The sequence below is a fragment of the Maniola jurtina genome, chromosome 23 (assembly GCF_905333055.1).
Source record: "Maniola jurtina chromosome 23, ilManJurt1.1, whole genome shotgun sequence".
Lineage (NCBI taxonomy): Eukaryota > Metazoa > Arthropoda > Insecta > Lepidoptera > Nymphalidae > Maniola > Maniola jurtina.
The window spans coordinates 7,965,370-7,983,616 of record NC_060051.1 but is presented as its reverse complement, the minus strand read 5'-3'; the positions used below and the strand labels follow the sequence as shown (position 1 = coordinate 7,983,616).

At 33.8% G+C, this 18,247-nt stretch overlaps 2 protein-coding genes across 7 annotated transcripts in view; both read left to right on the top strand.

Annotated features, from left to right (window-relative positions):
• Positions 1 to 1,245: 1,245 nt before the first annotated feature.
• On the top strand, positions 1,246 to 6,256 carry LOC123877323 (facilitated trehalose transporter Tret1-like). 2 transcript variants are annotated; one of them, XM_045923960.1, is made up of 3 exons: positions 1,246 to 1,491; positions 3,619 to 3,757; positions 4,776 to 6,256. In XM_045923960.1, the coding sequence occupies exons 1-3, from the start codon at positions 1,456 to 1,458 to the stop codon at positions 6,014 to 6,016; spliced, it is 1,416 nt and encodes a 471-aa protein (XP_045779916.1). In that variant the 5' UTR covers positions 1,246 to 1,455; the 3' UTR covers positions 6,017 to 6,256. The 2 variants fall into 2 exon arrangements, with proteins under 2 accessions (XP_045779916.1, XP_045779917.1); XM_045923961.1 differs by lacking the exon at positions 1,246 to 1,491 and adding an exon at positions 3,245 to 3,307.
• Positions 6,257 to 8,083: 1,827 nt separating this feature from the next.
• The window catches only part of LOC123877320 (facilitated trehalose transporter Tret1-like), a 43,119-nt gene continuing 32,955 nt past the window's right edge, over positions 8,084 to 18,247 (top strand). Inside the window, exons 1-3 of one of the 5 annotated variants that reach the window (XM_045923953.1) lie at positions 8,084 to 8,266; positions 13,933 to 14,071; positions 15,489 to 17,021. In XM_045923953.1, coding sequence (XP_045779909.1) covers positions 8,231 to 8,266; positions 13,933 to 14,071; positions 15,489 to 16,756 — 1,443 coding nt within the window. In that variant the 5' untranslated portion in view covers positions 8,084 to 8,230 and the 3' untranslated portion in view covers positions 16,757 to 17,021. Of the gene's footprint in view, positions 8,267 to 10,150; positions 10,290 to 11,234; positions 12,692 to 13,932; positions 14,072 to 15,488; positions 17,022 to 18,247 lie in introns of those variants that run through there. The other 4 variants (XM_045923952.1, XM_045923954.1, XM_045923956.1 and 1 more) reach the window with 4 other exon arrangements.

The following is an 18,247-nucleotide window of genomic DNA, read 5'->3' as shown; positions in this document are numbered from 1 at the left end:
CTGTAACAATTAAACCAAAGCCCGTAATATAAAATAACAAAGATATAAAGTGTTTAGTAAGAAAATAGGAAAGTCAATGACCTATAGGTATATGTCACTTTAAAAGGACGGGTTTCAAGGACAATAAAATGCATGCCCCTAATTTTTTTCAACATTTTTGAATATTAGGTCACATTATACCTACTCACTACAAAATTAAATTAAATTGAAGTGTCTGTCTGTAATTTCAAAATACTCGTATAAGTAGGTACCTCAGATTGAGCTCACATTATGGTTATTTGACTTGTGCAATAACTGAATAACACGTTTTTAAAATTTTTGTTAGTCTGTCTGTCTGAAATGAAAGGACTACATCACTATCCCTGAGGCACACAATTGCACTAGGTAGGTCCGATTTCATGAAAGAGGTTAGCAGGCGAATCCAATTCGGCTGGGCAGCGTTTAGGAAGCTTTGAAATGTCTTCTCGTCTATTTCTAAACGCTTGAAGAGCAGTTTGGCGACCTCCCTGGCACAGCGCTGTCTTAATGGGAGACTTCGGTCGTGGCTAGTTACCACCCTACCCGCAAGCCGTACCGTCAAGCTGCATCTTCACTTGCTAGCAGGTCTGATTGCAGCCAAGCGCTAGTCTAAAAATTAAAAAAAAAACCGGCCAAGTGCGAGTCAAACGCGCGCACTGAAGGTTCCGTACCTACTCGGGTATTTTTTCCAACATTTTGCACCATAAATCAAAAACTATTATACATAAAAATAAATAAAAATCTGTTTTAGAATGTACAGTTTGTTCATATGATACCCCACTTAGTCTAGTATAGTTAGTAAGTAATCTTACTTTGAAAATTGAAACACATTTTAATTTTTTTTTTAATGAGGTGACCACAAATTCGCGGTTTTCAGATTTATTCCTGTACTTGTGCTATAAGACCTATATACCTACCAAATTTCACGATTCTAGGTCAACGGGAAATACCCTGTAGGTTTCTTGACATACACGACGGACAGACAGACAGACAGACAGTCAGACAGACAGACAGACATCAAAGTGATACTATAACGGTTCCGTTCTTCCTTTTGTTATTACAAAAGGAAAAACGGAATTTGTGGATATTTTTAGGATTCCGTATTCGGAAGTCGGAACCCTAAAAATATCCGCAAACATTCGTTCCCATTTTGTTCCTTGTCAAACTAAACTTGGTTAATGTACGAGTATATTATTGTACATATAGGTAGAAGTACCTTATTACATCCATAGATAAACAGTAACAAATACGTATGCTAATTCTTATATCACTCTGCAAGATATTTCATCGTATTAAACATGTGGAAATATTTTTAGTGTTTTTTTCCCCAATTTTATTGAGTTGTACATACTATTAGTCTTTTGTTTATCAAGTGTAAGTCAAAGTGGGCAAATTCAAATACCAATTCAATACAAGTAATTTCATTCAAATACGGACATGGGTTTGATTGGTGATGTGTACTTCTGGAGACAGGTATGTGATTAAGAATCAATCTATATTTATATTGAATTATAATTTGTTATTAATAAATACTATAAATATAAAAATTACAAAACAACAAATGTAAATTAAAAATTTATAACACCCCTGACAAGTGAGGTCACAGTAACTAGAACAGAGCTGATAACTTTCAAACGGCTGAACCGATTTTCTTGAATTATAGCTAAGAACACTCTGGATCAAGCCACCTTTCAAAGTAAAATCGGTTCATTAGTTTAGGAGCTACGATACCACAGACAGATACACAGATACACACGTCAAGCTTATAACTTTTTGAGTCGGGGGTTAAAAATGTCATCCAAATCACTGTAACGAGGCAGGGTGCCCAGAACGCTGGCTGCGTTACCTCGTTGAATGGCCAGACTAATACGCTGACCGAGGTAACTGCCAGACCTCCGGTCACCCGTGGACTCCACGAGACGGGATGACAGGTCCTTAAAAAAGGGCATCCTCACCCCACGAATCGCCCCACGCTGGTCTCCACCCCAAAAGGCACAAACATGAAATAATTTTCTATATTTTCACTTATATGTATTTATTCTGAGGTATAGTAAAATTGTATTTGGATGATTTCTGTTCATTAAAATATGTTTTATTAAAAGTAAGCATTATTATCCATTTACAATCCAAAACAGTAGGTATTTTTAATTTTTTTTTTGTTTGCCTATCTAAACAACTTATTATAGTTAACTTTGGTCTATTCTTTCGCATTTTTACCCCCGACCCAAAAAGAGGGGTGTTATAAGTTTGACGTGTGTATCTGTGTATCTGTGTGTCTGTGTATCTGTCTGTGGCATCGTAGCTCCTAAACTGATGAACCGATTTTAATTTAGTTTTTTTCGTTTGAAAGGTGGCTTGATCGAGAGTGTTCTTAGCTATAATTCAATAAAATCGGTTCAGCCGTTTGAAAGTTATCAGCTCTTTTCTAGTTACTGTAACCTTCACTTGTTGGGGGTGCTATAAATTTTTAATTTACACTTGTTAATGAAATGCTATTAATTTGAGCATTTGTAATAACTGGAGCCAGTTTTCATCTCGAACTTAAAACATATTCAATTGCTGTTCAAGAAATGTAGGTACCTATAGAAATTCTGGGATTTTTTAAAATAAAATTTATTACACACATGCCCTTTTGATTTTAGGCATTATTATACAGTTCTTACTTCTTCGCCAAAGATAGTTAGATATTTTATTAATGACACAAAGTACTTATAACTTTTATTTCATAACTAGCTGATGCCCGCAGCTTCGCCCGCGTGGATTGGTCTGATCCCCTGCAGCATCAGGATTGAGGAGTTGGACTCCAAATTTTTTATGAAACAATGTCGTAAAGTTCCTCTATCGATTAAAAAAGAAATGACGCAAATCGGTTCAGAAATCTCGGAGATTTCCTCTCCTTGCCTGTGAAAGTCCCGTCAAAATTGGTTCAGCCGTTCCAAAGATTAGCCTTTTCAAACAGACAGACAGACAGACAGACAGACAGACAGACAGACAAAAATTTTAAAAACGTGTGATTCAGTTATGGTATCGTTCAAATAACCATATGAGCTTAATATGAGGTAGTTATTTCGAAATTACAGACAGACACTCCAATTTTATTTATTAAGTATAGATATTCTTTTTTTAAGAATAAATTCTTTAAACCGATATTAATTAGGTAGGTACCTACCATATGTAATCTTTTTATGTCTTTGCGTGACTATTAATAATTTTATTATTACCAATATTCTGGCTTCATGCGGTCGTAAGACACTTTATTAATTACAGTTACTAATCCACGGCGCGTCAGGTAACCCATTAGCTTGCGATATTTAGCTCATTGACCAAGCCAGGCAATAGTGTAGCGTAGGCAAAAACGCTAGCGTCTTGGGCACCATGCCCATTAAAGATCACTTGGACGAAGCATATTTGTTGTTAAAATATTATTTAATAAAAACAATTTAATGAAAAATATGTTTTTATTAAAATAATAAGTATTTTTTAATAAAAATAATTACACTGAAAAACTTTTTTATTTTTTACAAAATAAAAGAACAACTAAAAAATAAAACATTTGGAAAAATAATACGGCTGTTTTTGTAATTAAACCTTATTTTCCAGAGTATCGTGCTGACAGCGGATTGCATACATTCTGTGGGCACTGGTTTTATGCTGTCATTCCCTGCAGTACTCCATCCTGCCATCTTGTCTCCAAACAGCACAGGAATACGTGCAACACCAGATCAGACATCTTCGATTGGTAAGTTGAATAACTATTCTATTATATTCTATACCTATTTTTAACCGACTTCCAAAAAAGGAGGAGGTTCTCAATTCGTCGGGATCTTTTTTTTTTTTTATTTATTTTTTATGTATGTTCCCCGATTACTCAAAGACCCCTGGACCGATTTGGAATTTTTTTTTTTTGTTTGAAAGGGTATACTGTGCAGGTGTGTGTCCCATATAAATTTGGTGAAGATCTGATGAATATCTTCGGAGATGGAGAACAGAACTCCTCAATGGATAAGAGCAAATTGCTCGCGATCACTGTAATAGCTTAGTAAACAGTAGGGTTTTAACTGGGCATAGCATATTATAGTACAGTGGGGCCACTAAAAATTGTGAAATAAAAAATTTTCAAAATTTTCTACTTTTTAGTGTTTTTGGTTTTTGAAGTCGGTTTTATTTTTCTTTTGAATTTTTTTTATTAGGATTACGATTCAATAAAATTAAATAGAGGTCTGGCAGTTACATCGGCCGGTATATAGTCTGGTCATTCAACGAGGTAACGCAGCCAGCGTTCTGGGCACCCTGCCTCGTTACAGTGGTTTGGATGACATTTTTAACCCCCGAACCAAAAATAGGGGTGTTATAAGTTTGACATGTGTATCTGTCTGTGGCATTGTAGCTCCTAAACTAATGAACCGATTTTAATTAAGTTTTTTTTTGTTTGAAAGGTGGCTTGATCGAGAGTGTTCTTAGCTATAATCCAAGAAAATCGGTTTAGCCGTTTGAAAGTTATCAGCTCTTTTCTAGTTACTGTAACCTTCACTTGTCAGGGGTGTTATAAATTTTTAATTTACACTTGTAGTTATCTAAAAAGTAGCCTATGTCCGTCTCCTGGATGCAAGCTGTCTGTACCAAACGTCAAGATTTCGTCAAACAGGCAGTGAAAAGTTAACAATAAGGATTTGCAGGCACATATTTATTTACTTTTGAGCAAAAGTAGAAACATGCTGTTGTAAACAAAAATTTTAAAATATAACCTTTTTTTTCAGCTGCCAGCCATGGTGTGACAGGCATGATTGGATTTTTCATGGTCCCATTTTTGATGCAAACCCTGGGCCGGAAAACTGTTCACATCGGATTAAATCTCTTAGTCAGTACCGGTTTCCTTATCTTTGCATTGGCCCAAAGCGTTCCTGTTCTGTTTGTGGCGAAAGCTATACAAGGACTAGCACTATGTGGAGTGTATGTGACTTCTATAATGCTGGGAGAATATTCGCATCCAAAACGAAGAGGGTACTTCATGACACTAAAAAAGTGTTCAGTTGCCATTGGTTCACTGATGTGCCATTCCATGGCCTTATGTTGGACCTGGAGACAAATTGCTGCTTTTGCAATACTTCCTCACATTATCGCGATATTAATGACTTTGATGTGGCCTGAGAGCCCAGCGTTCTTGGCCTTGAACGGAAGATATGACGAGTGTAGCAAATCGCATACATGGCTTCATGGAGACAGCCCGAAACACAAAACAGAGTTAGAAGAATTAATAGCAACCCAAATGGAAAGAAGAGAACTTGCCAAGAAAAAGAAAAGTTTGAAAGCGTTAATTAAAAAAAATTTGAAGAAAGATTTCATGAAACCATTCGTAATAGCTTCCATATTAACTATGTTGGTAGATGCATGTGGAAGGTACTATATGTTGGCTTATGTGGTCCAAATTTTAACTGAGATCACCAAAGATAAGTCTATTGCTGCATTTTGTACTATAGGAGCAGATTCGTTAACTATAATCGCATTGTTGTTGTCGTGTTATATTATCCGTTGTTTTAAACGACGCACCTTGCTATTCACTGCTGGTATAACTTCTGTTATTTTAATGTTTTCGACTAGTTTAATTGCGATTTTAAAAACCTATCATACCATTGGAGAGTCTGTAATTTGGATAATACCTAGTATTATTTTATTAAATGTTTTCATTGTTAACGTAGGGATTGTACCAGTTTGTTTTGCTATTATAGGCGAAATATTTCCATTGGAACACAAAGGTATAGGATCATTCGCAACGGGGGTAGTATTCACTATTTTGTATGCACTTGTGATGAAATTTACACCATTGATGATGGAAAAGACTGGAATTGAAGGCACTTTTGGCATCTACGGACTCCTCGTGGCTTTTTCTTTGTTTATATTATATTTCGTATTAAATGAAACAAAGGATAAAACATTACAAGAAATAGAAAACGAAATCAGAGGCGTTAAACCCCTACTCGACAGAAAACATGAACGTTAGTAAATACTTAGAAGGTACTTAGAGATAAAGAATTATTTTGAAACCATTTAGTTAATGACAAAATCTAATATTATACTAATATTATAAATGCGAAAGTGTGTCTGTCTGTCTGTATGCTACCTTTTCACGGCCCAAAAAGTTTAACCGGTTCTGAACGTTTGGTACGGAGTTAGCTTACATCCCGGGGAAAGGTACAGGCTATACTGGTACCTATTCGTATTTGTAATGAATGTTTCTGTTATTTAATTTTTGTAGTTTCTGTCAATGTATTTTTTGTTGTTTCTGTTATTTTATTTTAAGTAAACATTAAAAAAATATGATTGGAATGAGTTTTGTAAATAAATGATAATAAATTTAGAGCTTTTTCTTTTTGATATTGCCAAAAAAAGACGTAGGATGAATTTTAAATTTAAATCTTCTAAAGTTTAGTGCGAGTCACAAGGTTTGTCTCTCCTTTTCTTATTACATAGAAGAAGCTGCGAATACTCTAAAATTTAGTTACACTCAGAATCAGTAACCTATCTACTTATGGTGCATGACACAGGTCTGCCCGCGAAATTCAGGTTTATGGCATTCTAATTCCCACAATGGCAGTATCATCTTCACAGGATTACACAAAAATCTTTACTTGAAAGTGTTCAGTTTAAGAAATTAATCAAAATAATGAGTTTGACTTGAGTTACTCACAAATTAGTCGATACTATAACTAATTTTTTAAACTGGACCCTTTCAAGTAAAGATTTTTATATAAACCTGTGAGGATGATACTGCCATTGGCGCAATTAAAGTGCCATAAGCCTACTTTGTCGTATTAGTTTACAAATTGCGAAAAACCACATTAAATTTGAATTTAGCGGGCAGACCCGTGTCATGCCACATAAATAAATTTCCATAGAAAACTTTTGGATTAGAAATAAATGTTAAAATAATGAGCTCGGTGGCTAATAGTATTCAGTGATAGACACCAGCGAATCAGCATTCAGTAGGTTGGCTCCAAAACTGGTAAAGCCCGTATCTAAAGGCCCAAAACAACCAAAACAAAATCCCAAAAGGCCAAAATAAAATACACAAGAATCAATAAATAAATTATTATCCATTCATCATGCACATTGGGTTTTATTTTCCTTTTATTCAGGTTTTGTATTTAATAAAAATTGTTGAATAAAAACTGGATGGCACCTACTCTTGTAAGTCCTAAGTTTGACGTGTGTATCTGTGTATCTGTCTGTGGCATCGTAGCTCCTAAACTAATGAACCGATTTTAATTTAGTTTTTTTTTTGTTTGAAAGGTGGCTTAATTGAGAGTGTTCTTAGCTATAATCCAAGAAAATCGGTTGAGCCGTTTGAAAGTTATCATCTCTTTTCAACTAGTTACTGTAACCTTTAGGTATCTACAGGTGTATCTATTTCCCTAGCTTTTATCAAAGGTTCATAGGTTATCTATAATATATTATCTAGCTATGTTTATGTACCTACGTAATATTATGAGCATGTACCTAATAGACATATATAGCACTAGAGGATGCCCGCGGATTTAGATTTTTAAAGATCCCGTGGGAACTGTTTGATTTTCCGGGATAAAAAGTTGCCTAAGTCTATAACAGGGGCGCAAGCTACCTCGGTACCAAACATACAAATTGGTTAAGCGGATGGGTTTTTAGGAATCCCGTGGGAACTCTTTGATTTTCCGGGATAAAAAGTAGCCTATGTCCGTCCCCGGGATATAAGCTAACCCTGTACCAAATTTCGTCAGAATCGGTTAAGCTGTTGGGCCGTGAAAAGGTAGCAGACAGACAGACAGACACACTTTCGCATTTATAATATTAGTATGGATAGTATGGATTTATACAAGAAGCTCTAACGATGCAAGTTAGTCCAAATACGTTTAGTAGTTTCAGTCAGACAGACACACCTACAAAAAAACAAAATGTTTCGGGCTCTATTCCGATTATAATTTTCCCTCCGATTAAAAAACAAATTTAAGGCACATAAATCGTCCAGTTGCACTTTCATTATATGTATATAGATATTAATAAATTAATTATGTATGTTTTGTAACCTTCATAATATTATTATCATACGATGAAAGTTGTCATTAAAATACACGTTTATCACGCTAAATAGATAAAGTTGAGGTTTTGATGAGTTTATGTGTGATAATGTGTTTTCATTCCAGTCTAGATGAAAACTTTCAATATTTAGTATCTTTTAACCATGGACTGCTGTAGTGATATTTATTTTTGGAGACAGGTATTATTTAAGTTTTTTGTATATTATAAAATAGATTAATAAATCATTTAAGTATTTTCTTGAATTATTATACAATATGACTAATTTAATAATTTAAAAATAATGTAACATTAAAATTAATCTTAATTTATAATGATTTTAACTGTCGTAGATAATAATTTAATGATTGTGTATAATAAATGTAATTAATATATTGTAAATTGCAATGCCCTGACAGGGCGTCATGTAACTATACTTATTTAGCTTTAAGTTATATAGTTATTAGTACATGACAGCAATGAAATAAATAAAAAAATAAACAAATAAATTAAGGGTATGTAAGCAACCATAAGATTCAATTAAATTAATAATAATAGCAGTGTGCAAAAATATTAAATTATTTTATGAAACAAAAGAACAAGAACAAAACACACAAATAATTTATCTCAATTTTTTTTATACATCTCATACTTATCATAGTATAAAAAATGTTTACAAAAATGAAATAACAGAAATAACAAAAACAGAACAGCACAACATTAAAATAACAGAAACGACAAAAAACAGAAACAACAAAAAATAAAATAACAGATTTATTTTTAATTGTAATTTACTAATTTTAATTCAATCCAGTTTTTTGTAAGTATGTTTATGATACTTAGTAATTTAATTAGTGTAATTGGGCTATATTATGTCCGTTCTAATTAAATAATAAATAAATTAAAAAACAGAAACGACAGAAAAATAAAATAACAGAAACACAAAAAATTAAATCACAGAAACAACAACAGAAAAATTAAGCAACAAAGAATAAAACGTCAAATAAAAAATATGATAAAATGGGTTCCACTAGCAGCAGGGTAGGAACCAAGCTGCCAGTAGTCAGGGACCTAGAGTGCTATTATAGTATGCTAATTTTATTATTTAATTGGTTCATAAATAATAATGTCATAAAGTAACTGACCCATAACTTACATTCAATAAATTTAATTTACTAAAGTATTTATAAATTTAATAAACAACTTACATTATTTTAGTAAATTTAATTTAATGGTGTAGTCCCGCTGTCCCCGCTAGCCGTGTCCCCGTTAACGGGTACAAAGGAATTCGAATAAAATTATTAAAAACTTGTCCCGTTGTCCCCGCTAATGTGCCCCCGTAATACGGTTAGCGGAGATAACGGGACTATTAATAAATTAAATGTAAATTATGGGTCAATTATTTAGTGTCATTTTTATTTATGGATTAATCAACTAATAATTACCATATAAATTTTACAAATTACAATTAATAAAAGTCAAAATAAATATATTTTTACATAGCTATTTGTAAAGTTTGCACCTTTTAACACAAATATTATTATTGATATTGAAACCTGTTAGTTGCTTTTTAAATAAAAATTTGAAAAGAAAACTGCAATCAATTAATAACTTACTTTGAGATTTAAATCAAAATTTTCGTATTTATCAAAATAATTATAGTAATGAGTTATCAATTCAACAATAAATATTTATTTATTTAATCCATTCTATTTTATATTTTTTTTAAAAGAATATTAGCCATGCTAATATCAGGACTAATACTTCCCCTTTCCCTCCAATTAAGCGTAAAGCTTGTGTCAGGAGTGGGTACGACAATAGTGCAACGGGTGGGATTTGAACCTTTCGGGATTCAGTCCGCTCCACAACCGCTGAGCTATCGAGGCTCGATCAGATACAAGTTAGGCCTTGACTGTAATCTAACCTAGTAGTAAGTGATGATGCAGTCTAAGATAGAAACGGGCTAATTTGGAAGGGGTATGGCAGTTTTTAGGGTTCCGTACCTCAAACGGAAAAAAGGAACCCAGGGTCATCCCGCACTGCGCTGTAAGTGTAACCTTTAACACTTACACGTATTTTTTTAAAGTGTGTGGTGCTCATAGCCATCTGCCTATTCTCGGTCGGCACTGGTTTTAAGGTGGCATTTCCCTCGGTACTGAACCCAGATATACTCTCCGCAAACGGCACTGGTATACATGCAACTCCAGATCAAGCTTCTTGGATAGGTAAGAACTTATACCTACTATTAACATAATGTCTTTTTATGCCTTGATCGTGATTTCTCCGGATAAAACTTACAATTGTTAGTGACAAGTGGCAGGTGACAATTCGATAATTGTCCGTTTCATTAAACTTTTGTTCCGTTTATTATACCTCTATGGTTCCGGCATATTTGTAATTGGAAAAGTCATTAAGTTTGTCAAATTGTCCCGACAGTTCGACAATTCTACGATTTATAAAAAAATACAGGTGACAAAGGGAAAGATTACAAATTGTCAAAGATTTTGCAACGAATGTTATGTATGAAACACATAAATTGTTGAAGCGCTGCGACAATCTTTTGCCACAGGCCTGGAACACGTGTAGGGAATAAGTCACAAAACTACAACTGAAACTGAAAGTTTGAACGAAGTGATCTTATAAGGTTTTTTTCTCTAGAGATACGGAACCCTAAAAACTGACCTGGATGAAGTTTGGCGGGAAACTATTATTTATCGACATATATAAATTACGTCGCTTGTCACTGTCATTTTACGTCATTTTTTACAAATTGACGATTTGTAGAGTTTTATTAAATAGGATCCTGGGTGTAAGGAATCACGCAGTCTTAGATGGAAGTGGGCTAACCTAGAAAGGGAATGACAGTTTTTTTAACTGAAGCTCCTAATCTATTTCTACGCGGCATTATATCAGAAAACTAGACCGCTTGGCTGTCTGTATGTCTATTCTAATGCAAAGATGATGAGCTACTTCTAGCTACGAGAAGCAAAATGATGGGAGCATCTGATCAGACCTGAATGAATTTAAGATTACTCAATTCCCCCATTGCCCTGCCGGGATAAACTAGCACTAACACTGCACTAATTTTATGAAGCAACTTAGTGCTTTTTATGAAGAATCTCTTTCTACACTGTAAATAATAACAATAAAATGATTTCTTTCTATTTCAGCTAGCAGCAATGGGATTTCGGGCATTGTTGGATTTTGCATGGCACCATACATTATGAAAATGTATGGTCGGAAAGCCGTTTACATTGGATTAAATATTTTTACTGCTCTAGGTTTTTTAATATTTTCGCTGGCAAATAACGTTCCTAGTTTATACGCAGCAAGAATCGTTCAAGGGATACCAACATTTGCACTTTTTATGTCAACGTTTGTGGTGGGCGAATACTCACACCCAAAGAGACGAGGATACTTCGTTTCTATAAAGAAATCTATGGTCTCAATTGGTTCGCTACTGTGCCACTCCTTAGGTATGTGCTGTACCTGGAAACAGATTGCTGCTTTTGCGATCCTGCCATATATTCTTTCACTAATTTTAACGTTAACGTGGCGTGAAAGTCCATCATTTTTGGCTCTGACAGAACAATATGATGAGTGTGAAAAATCACATAGGTGGCTGTTCGGAGACAATACAAAGAATAAGACAGAATTAGAAGAGTTGATATCAACTCAGATGAACGCGAGGAAACTGGCAAAAAATAAGAGAAACATGAGAACAGTGATCAAAAAATTGTTAAAAAAAGAATTCATTAAACCATTTTTAATTGTTTCTTTATTAACAATCGTAATAGATGCAAGTGGTAAATATTACATGATTGCATATGTAGTTCAAATTCTAACTGAAGTCATGAATGATCGTTCTGTCGCTGCATATATGACAATAGGTTCCGATATATTAACATTAGCTGCATTAATAATATCATGTTTTGTGATACGATGTTGTAAAAGACGGACCTTACTGTTTACTTCTGGTATAACTTGTGTATTTTTGATGTGTCTTACAAGTTTGATTACATTTTTGAAATCTCATTATCATATTGGGGAATCCTTGTACTGGTGGTTTATCCCTTCAATTATTTTATCAAATGTTTTCGTTGTTAACGTAGGGATAGTACCCTCAGGTTTTGCAATAATGAGTGAAATATTTCCATTAGAATACAAAGGTATAGGTGTTTGTTCCACGGGCCTAGTTTTTGTTATTATGTTTTCACTTGTCATGAAATTCACTCCATTGATGATGGAGAAAACAGGAATTGAAGGTACATTTGGCATCTACGCACTTCACGTGGTTGTCTGTTTGTTTATATTATATTTCATTTTAAATGAAACTAAGGATAAAACGTTACAGGAAATAGAAAAAGAAATTAGAGGCATCAAACAAGCTAAGTTTAATGAATATTATTTCAATGACAAACCACTGATCCAAGCATGAGATATGTAACTTATGGGCTAATGTAGGTAGAGTCAGTTATCGTCGACCTCCTTGTTTTTGCATTGCATCGCCTTGCACTCTGCCATAGTTGTCTGGGTCACTGCATTTTTACTGAATATAATCCATTCATTAGTTTTTAATGTTTCTATTGTTTTTTGTGTATCGTGTTTAATAAATATTTAAATTTAATTTCGTATCATTTTAACTTTAAAGTAGCATTTACCTTTACACAAAGTAGCATTTACACTATACGCAAATTGCTACAATAATGTTAAGTTACGTCTGGAAATCCGTTTAGTAGTTTCAGCGAGAAGCGTGTAGAGATTAACAGAGATACAATAAGTAAAATATTTCGGGCACTACACTGACAATAATGCTCCTTCAGAATAAAATTTTAAAAATACTTTTATTATATGTATAGATATTAATGAATTGTTTTGTAATCTTCATATTACTATCATACGATGAAAGTCATTAAAATACACGTTTACCACGCTAAATAGATAAAGTTGAGGTTTTGATGAGTTTAATTACGGGCAATCTGTTTTCATTGCAGTCTAGATGAAAACTTTCAATAAATAGTATCTTTTAACCATGAACAGTGTAGTGATATTTATTTTTGGAGACAGATATTTACGACGTGATGGAAAAAATAAAGTTATGTAAGAAACCACAAGATTCAATTAAATTTATAATAACAGTGTGCGAAAATATTAAATAATTTAATAAAGTTATAGTGTGAAACAAAAATGGCTCGCATAAATAATTAATCTCTAATTTATTTACACATTTCATTATTATCATATTAAAAAAAAAGAAATAAAATAACAGAAATAAGAAACAAAAAATAATAAGAAATAAAAAAAACAACAAAAATAAACTAACAGAAACAACAAAAAAATACGACAAAAACAAGCGAAAATAAAATAACAGAAACACGAAAAAATAAAATATCAGAAACAACTGAAAAATTAAGTAACGGAGACAACAAAGAAAACATTAAATAAAAAATATATTTAAAAAAACCAACTTCCAAAACCACTAAAAATAAGGAGGTTCTTAAGTTCTGTATATAGTTTTGAAGTAAAACTAGAATTTTGAGAGTAAGTATTGCTGTAAAATGACAGCTATAATGTAACGATCGCAATCACCTCTGATTGGTTGACGATTGCTCACTATTGTCTACAATGTTTTGTTGCAACAAGAATGGCATAAATTTGGCCAATAACAACAATTGCGATTGTAATAATGATTGATGCAGGTTTTACGGAGTCGAGCTACAGATCTTTATCAGATTAAAGTAAAGTTCGCGTAACTGTCATCCGTATTTTAAATGGCCGCCAAACAGAACAGCTGAATTCCACGCATGTTTAGTTTTACTTCAACCACGCGTAAAGGTTATAAGTACTTACAAGCACTGTTTTTTTAAGTGTATGGTGCTCATAGCCACCTGCCTGTTCTCGGTCGGTACTGGTTTGAAGATGGCATTTCCCTCAGTTCTGAACCCAGACATACTCTCTGCAAACGGCACTGGAATACATGCAACTCCAGATCAGGCTTCCTGGATAGGTAATTATTAAGAAAAGGTATTTGTTGTGTGCTCTTCTCAGACTTAGGCGCGTTTGGAACTCTTTTTAACCCCCGACCCAAAAAAGAGGGGCGTTATAAGTTTTGACGTGTGTATCTGTGTATCTGTCTGTGGCATCGTAGCTCCTAAACTAATGAACCAATTTTAATTTAGTTTTTTTGTTTGAAAGGTAAGGATCGAGAGTGTTCTTAGCTATTAAGTATTAATCCAATAAAAACGGTTCAACCGTTTGAAAGTTATCAGCACTTTTCTAGTTACTGTAACCTTTACTTGTCAGGGGTGTTATAAATTTATAATTTACGCTTGTAAACTATTTATTTAGCTTTAGTTTTAAGTTAACGTGATTCATTATCACCACATCTTACAAAACTTGACAATTCTGACCATCAAAAGGTGCACAATAGTACCTACTTTAAATAAATGATTTTGAGGTTTGAGTTTGAACTCACTATCAAGATTTTATGTTTTTTATGCCTTGACTTTGATCTCTCCTGATGGCAAGAAATGCAGTCTTAAATTGGCTAGCCTGCAAAGGCAAGACCGTTTTTTTAACCTAAGCTCCTAATTCATAAAGATATTATATTATAAGTAGAATTTATGTTTAAGAAAATGGGCAATACGCGCAATTCATAATTTAAAACCACTTAATTCCCTTCAAGAGAAATTTAAGGAAATGGATATCTTTACAGTAGCCTCTCAATATACATATGATAACAAAATATTTGTAAGAAAAATATTCTTAGCCGTAAGAAAATTGGTGATCTACATAAGAAGAAAGTTCAAAACAAGGACGCATTTTATTTCGAGAAATTATTATTATAATATTATTTTATCTGTACTTTCTGTACCAAATAAACACTTTTTTTTCTTTCTAAAGGTCGTTTGTGGAAATGAATATAATGTTTTATAACAAAAGTCCGCAATACATTTTGGACTTGCCTTTACACAAGTTTAAAAATCTATTAAAATATGCTCTTGAAAGAAGCATATACTTTTGAGGGTTATGGAAATGATATAAGAGCGTGGTTTTGACTAGCAGCTCGCTGCAGCAATGCGCAGGATTGCAATTTCTTACTTGTACTCATGGCATAATATCGTAAATAGAATCTTAAAAAACAGCAATCGCGGAGTTTCTTGCTGGTTTTTTTCGGTAGGAAAGGTATTCCGAACCAATGGTTCAAAAGAACTTGTAAAAGTTTATTTGAATAAAAATATTTCCATTCTGTTAGGTATATTCTATTCCATCCTATTTTATTCAATTCTGCACTGTACTGTATAGAATAGAACGGAATAGAACATGGACCACATCAGTTTTGTGAAGCAACCTAGTGCATTTTAAGAAGATTCTCTTTTTATATTGGGTATGGACAATAACACTACAATTTCTTTCTATTTCAGCTAGCATCAGTGGGATTTCGGGCATTGTTGGATTTTGCATGGCACCATACATTATGAAAACATATGGTCGGAAATCCGTTTACATTGTATTAAATATTCTTACTGCTCTAAGTTTCTTAATATTTTCTCTGGCAACTAACGTTACTAGTTTGTACGTGGCAAGAGTCGTGCAAGGGATACCAACATTTGCAATTGTTATGTCAACGTTTGTGCTGGGCGAATACTCACACCCAAAGAGACGAGGATACTTCATTTCTGTAAAGAAAACTATGTTCGCAATCGGTTCACTACTGTGCCACTCGTTGGGTATGTGCTGGACCTGGAAACAGATTGCTGCTTTTGCAATTCTGCCATATATTCTTGCACTTATTTTAACGTTAATGTGGTGTGAAAGTCCATCATTCTTGGCTCTGACAGAAAAATATGATAAATGTGAAAAATCACATAGGTGGCTGTTCGGAGACAGTACAAAGAGTAAGAGAAACTTAGAAGAGTTGATATCAACTCAGATGGAGGCGAGGAACCTGGAAAAAAATAAGGAAAACATGAGGACAGTGATCAGAAAGTTGTTAAAGAAAGATTTCATTAAACCATTTTTAATTGTTTCTTTATTGGCAATTATAATGGATGCAAGTGGTAAATATTACATGGTTGCATATGTAGTTCAAATTCTAACTGAACTCACGAATGACAGTTCTATCGCCGCATATTTGACAGTAGGTTCCGATATATTAACATTAGCTGCATCAATAATATCATGTTTAGTGATCCGATGCTGTAAAAGACGCACAATAATATTTACCTCTGGTGTAACTTGTGTGTTTTTGATGTGTCTTACAAGTTTGATTAGATTTCTGAAATCTCGTTATCATATTGGGGAATCCTTGTACTGGTGGTTTATCCCTTCAATTATTTTATCAAATGTTTTCGTTATTAACGTAGGGATCATACCCTCAGGCTTTGCAATAATGAGTGAAATATTTCCATTAGAACACAAAGGCGCAGGTCTTTGTGCATCGGGTATAGTTTTTACTATTTTATTTTCACTTGTCATGAAATTTACTCCATTGATGATGGAGAAAACAGGAGTTGAAGGTACATTTGGCATCTACGCACTTCACGTGGCTGTGGGTTTGTTGATATTATATTTCATTTTAAATGAAACTAAGGATAAAACGTTACAGGAAATAGAGAAAGAAATCAGAGGCGTTAAAAAATCTAAGTTTAATGAGTATTATTTAAATGATAAATTAATTATCAAAGCGTGATACAACTGATACTAATAGGCATTCTTTTCATCTCTATTTTATAATATTGATTCTATTTCGTATAATAGGTAGGTATATATTATAATATAATCTCTGAAAGTTCAACCTTGTTAAAGTGCAATAGCACTGTGTAGATTCCTTAATTTAGGTAATCAAGTGAGCCTGGCCTGGTATATACAATATAGCTGGCTATTGTAAGTAAGTAGAGTGGATGAATTACGGGTGGAGGGAGTGGAGGGAGCGCATATACAATTTTTATCAACTCAGCTTATTTATTAAAATAAATAATATATTGCATAGGGTTTAAAATACAAGTGTTAAAAATTTATAACATCCCCGACGAGTGAAGGTTACAGTAACTAGAAAAGAGCTCATAACTTTCAAACGGCCGGCTGAACCGATTTTCTTGGATTATAGCTACGAGTAAGAACTCTCGTTCAAGCCACCTTTCAAACGAAAAAAACTAAATTAAAATCGGTTCATTAGTTTAGGAGCTACGATGCCAAAGACAGATACACAGATACACACGTCAAACTTATAATACCCCTCTTTTTGGGTAGGGGGTTAAAAAATAAGCGCATACAGCTGTCTCCTCGCGTGGTACGGGTTGCGAGGAGCCATCTCTCGTCCATATTTCCGTGCATCACCACTGCCCACCACTCGGCACTCCGCGCCTTTATTCACCGCCGCTCGCCATGCACGGTCTGCGTTGACCCTTATTGGCTCTTATTCATGTTTAGCTTTTTAAAAACAAAAAAAAAGTGTAGTCCCGTTGTCTCCACTAACCGTGCCCCCGTTAACGGGGACAACGGGATTCGAATAAAATTATAAAAAAATCATCCCACTGTCCCCGTTAACGGGGACAGCGGGATTCGGATAAAATTATCAAAAACTTGTCCCGTCGTCCCCATTCTCTATTCCCGTTCAACGGGGACTGCGGTAATTGAATAAAATTGTTAAAAATTACTATTCCCGTTGATTTAAAGGATGGCCCTGTAAGTTAAATTACACACTGGCATAAAATTTTGAATATACGAGTATGTTGTGGACTTGTTATAATTACACCAAAAAATCGCGTGTGTCTGATCTTAAATAAAGAGTTTAAATATAATTTAGTATAGTTTTAATTTAAAAGTAGCTTTTATGGAAAATAACACTGTGTAGATTTTTTGACCAAACTTTAAGTTTGTTTTTAGGGTTCCGTAACTCAAAAGGAAAAACGGAACCCTTATAGGATCACTTTGTTGTCTGTCTGTCCGTCCATACGTCGTGTCTGTCAAGAAAACCTATAGGGTACCTATTTCCCGTTGACCTAGAATCATAAAATTTGGCAGGTAGGTAGCTCTTATAGCACAAGTACAGGAATAAATCTGAAAACCGCGAATTTGTGGTAACATCATTAAAAAAATTAAAATGTGTTTCAATTTTCAAAGTAATATACTAACTATACCAAGTGGGGTATCATATGAAAGGGCTTTACTTGTACATTCT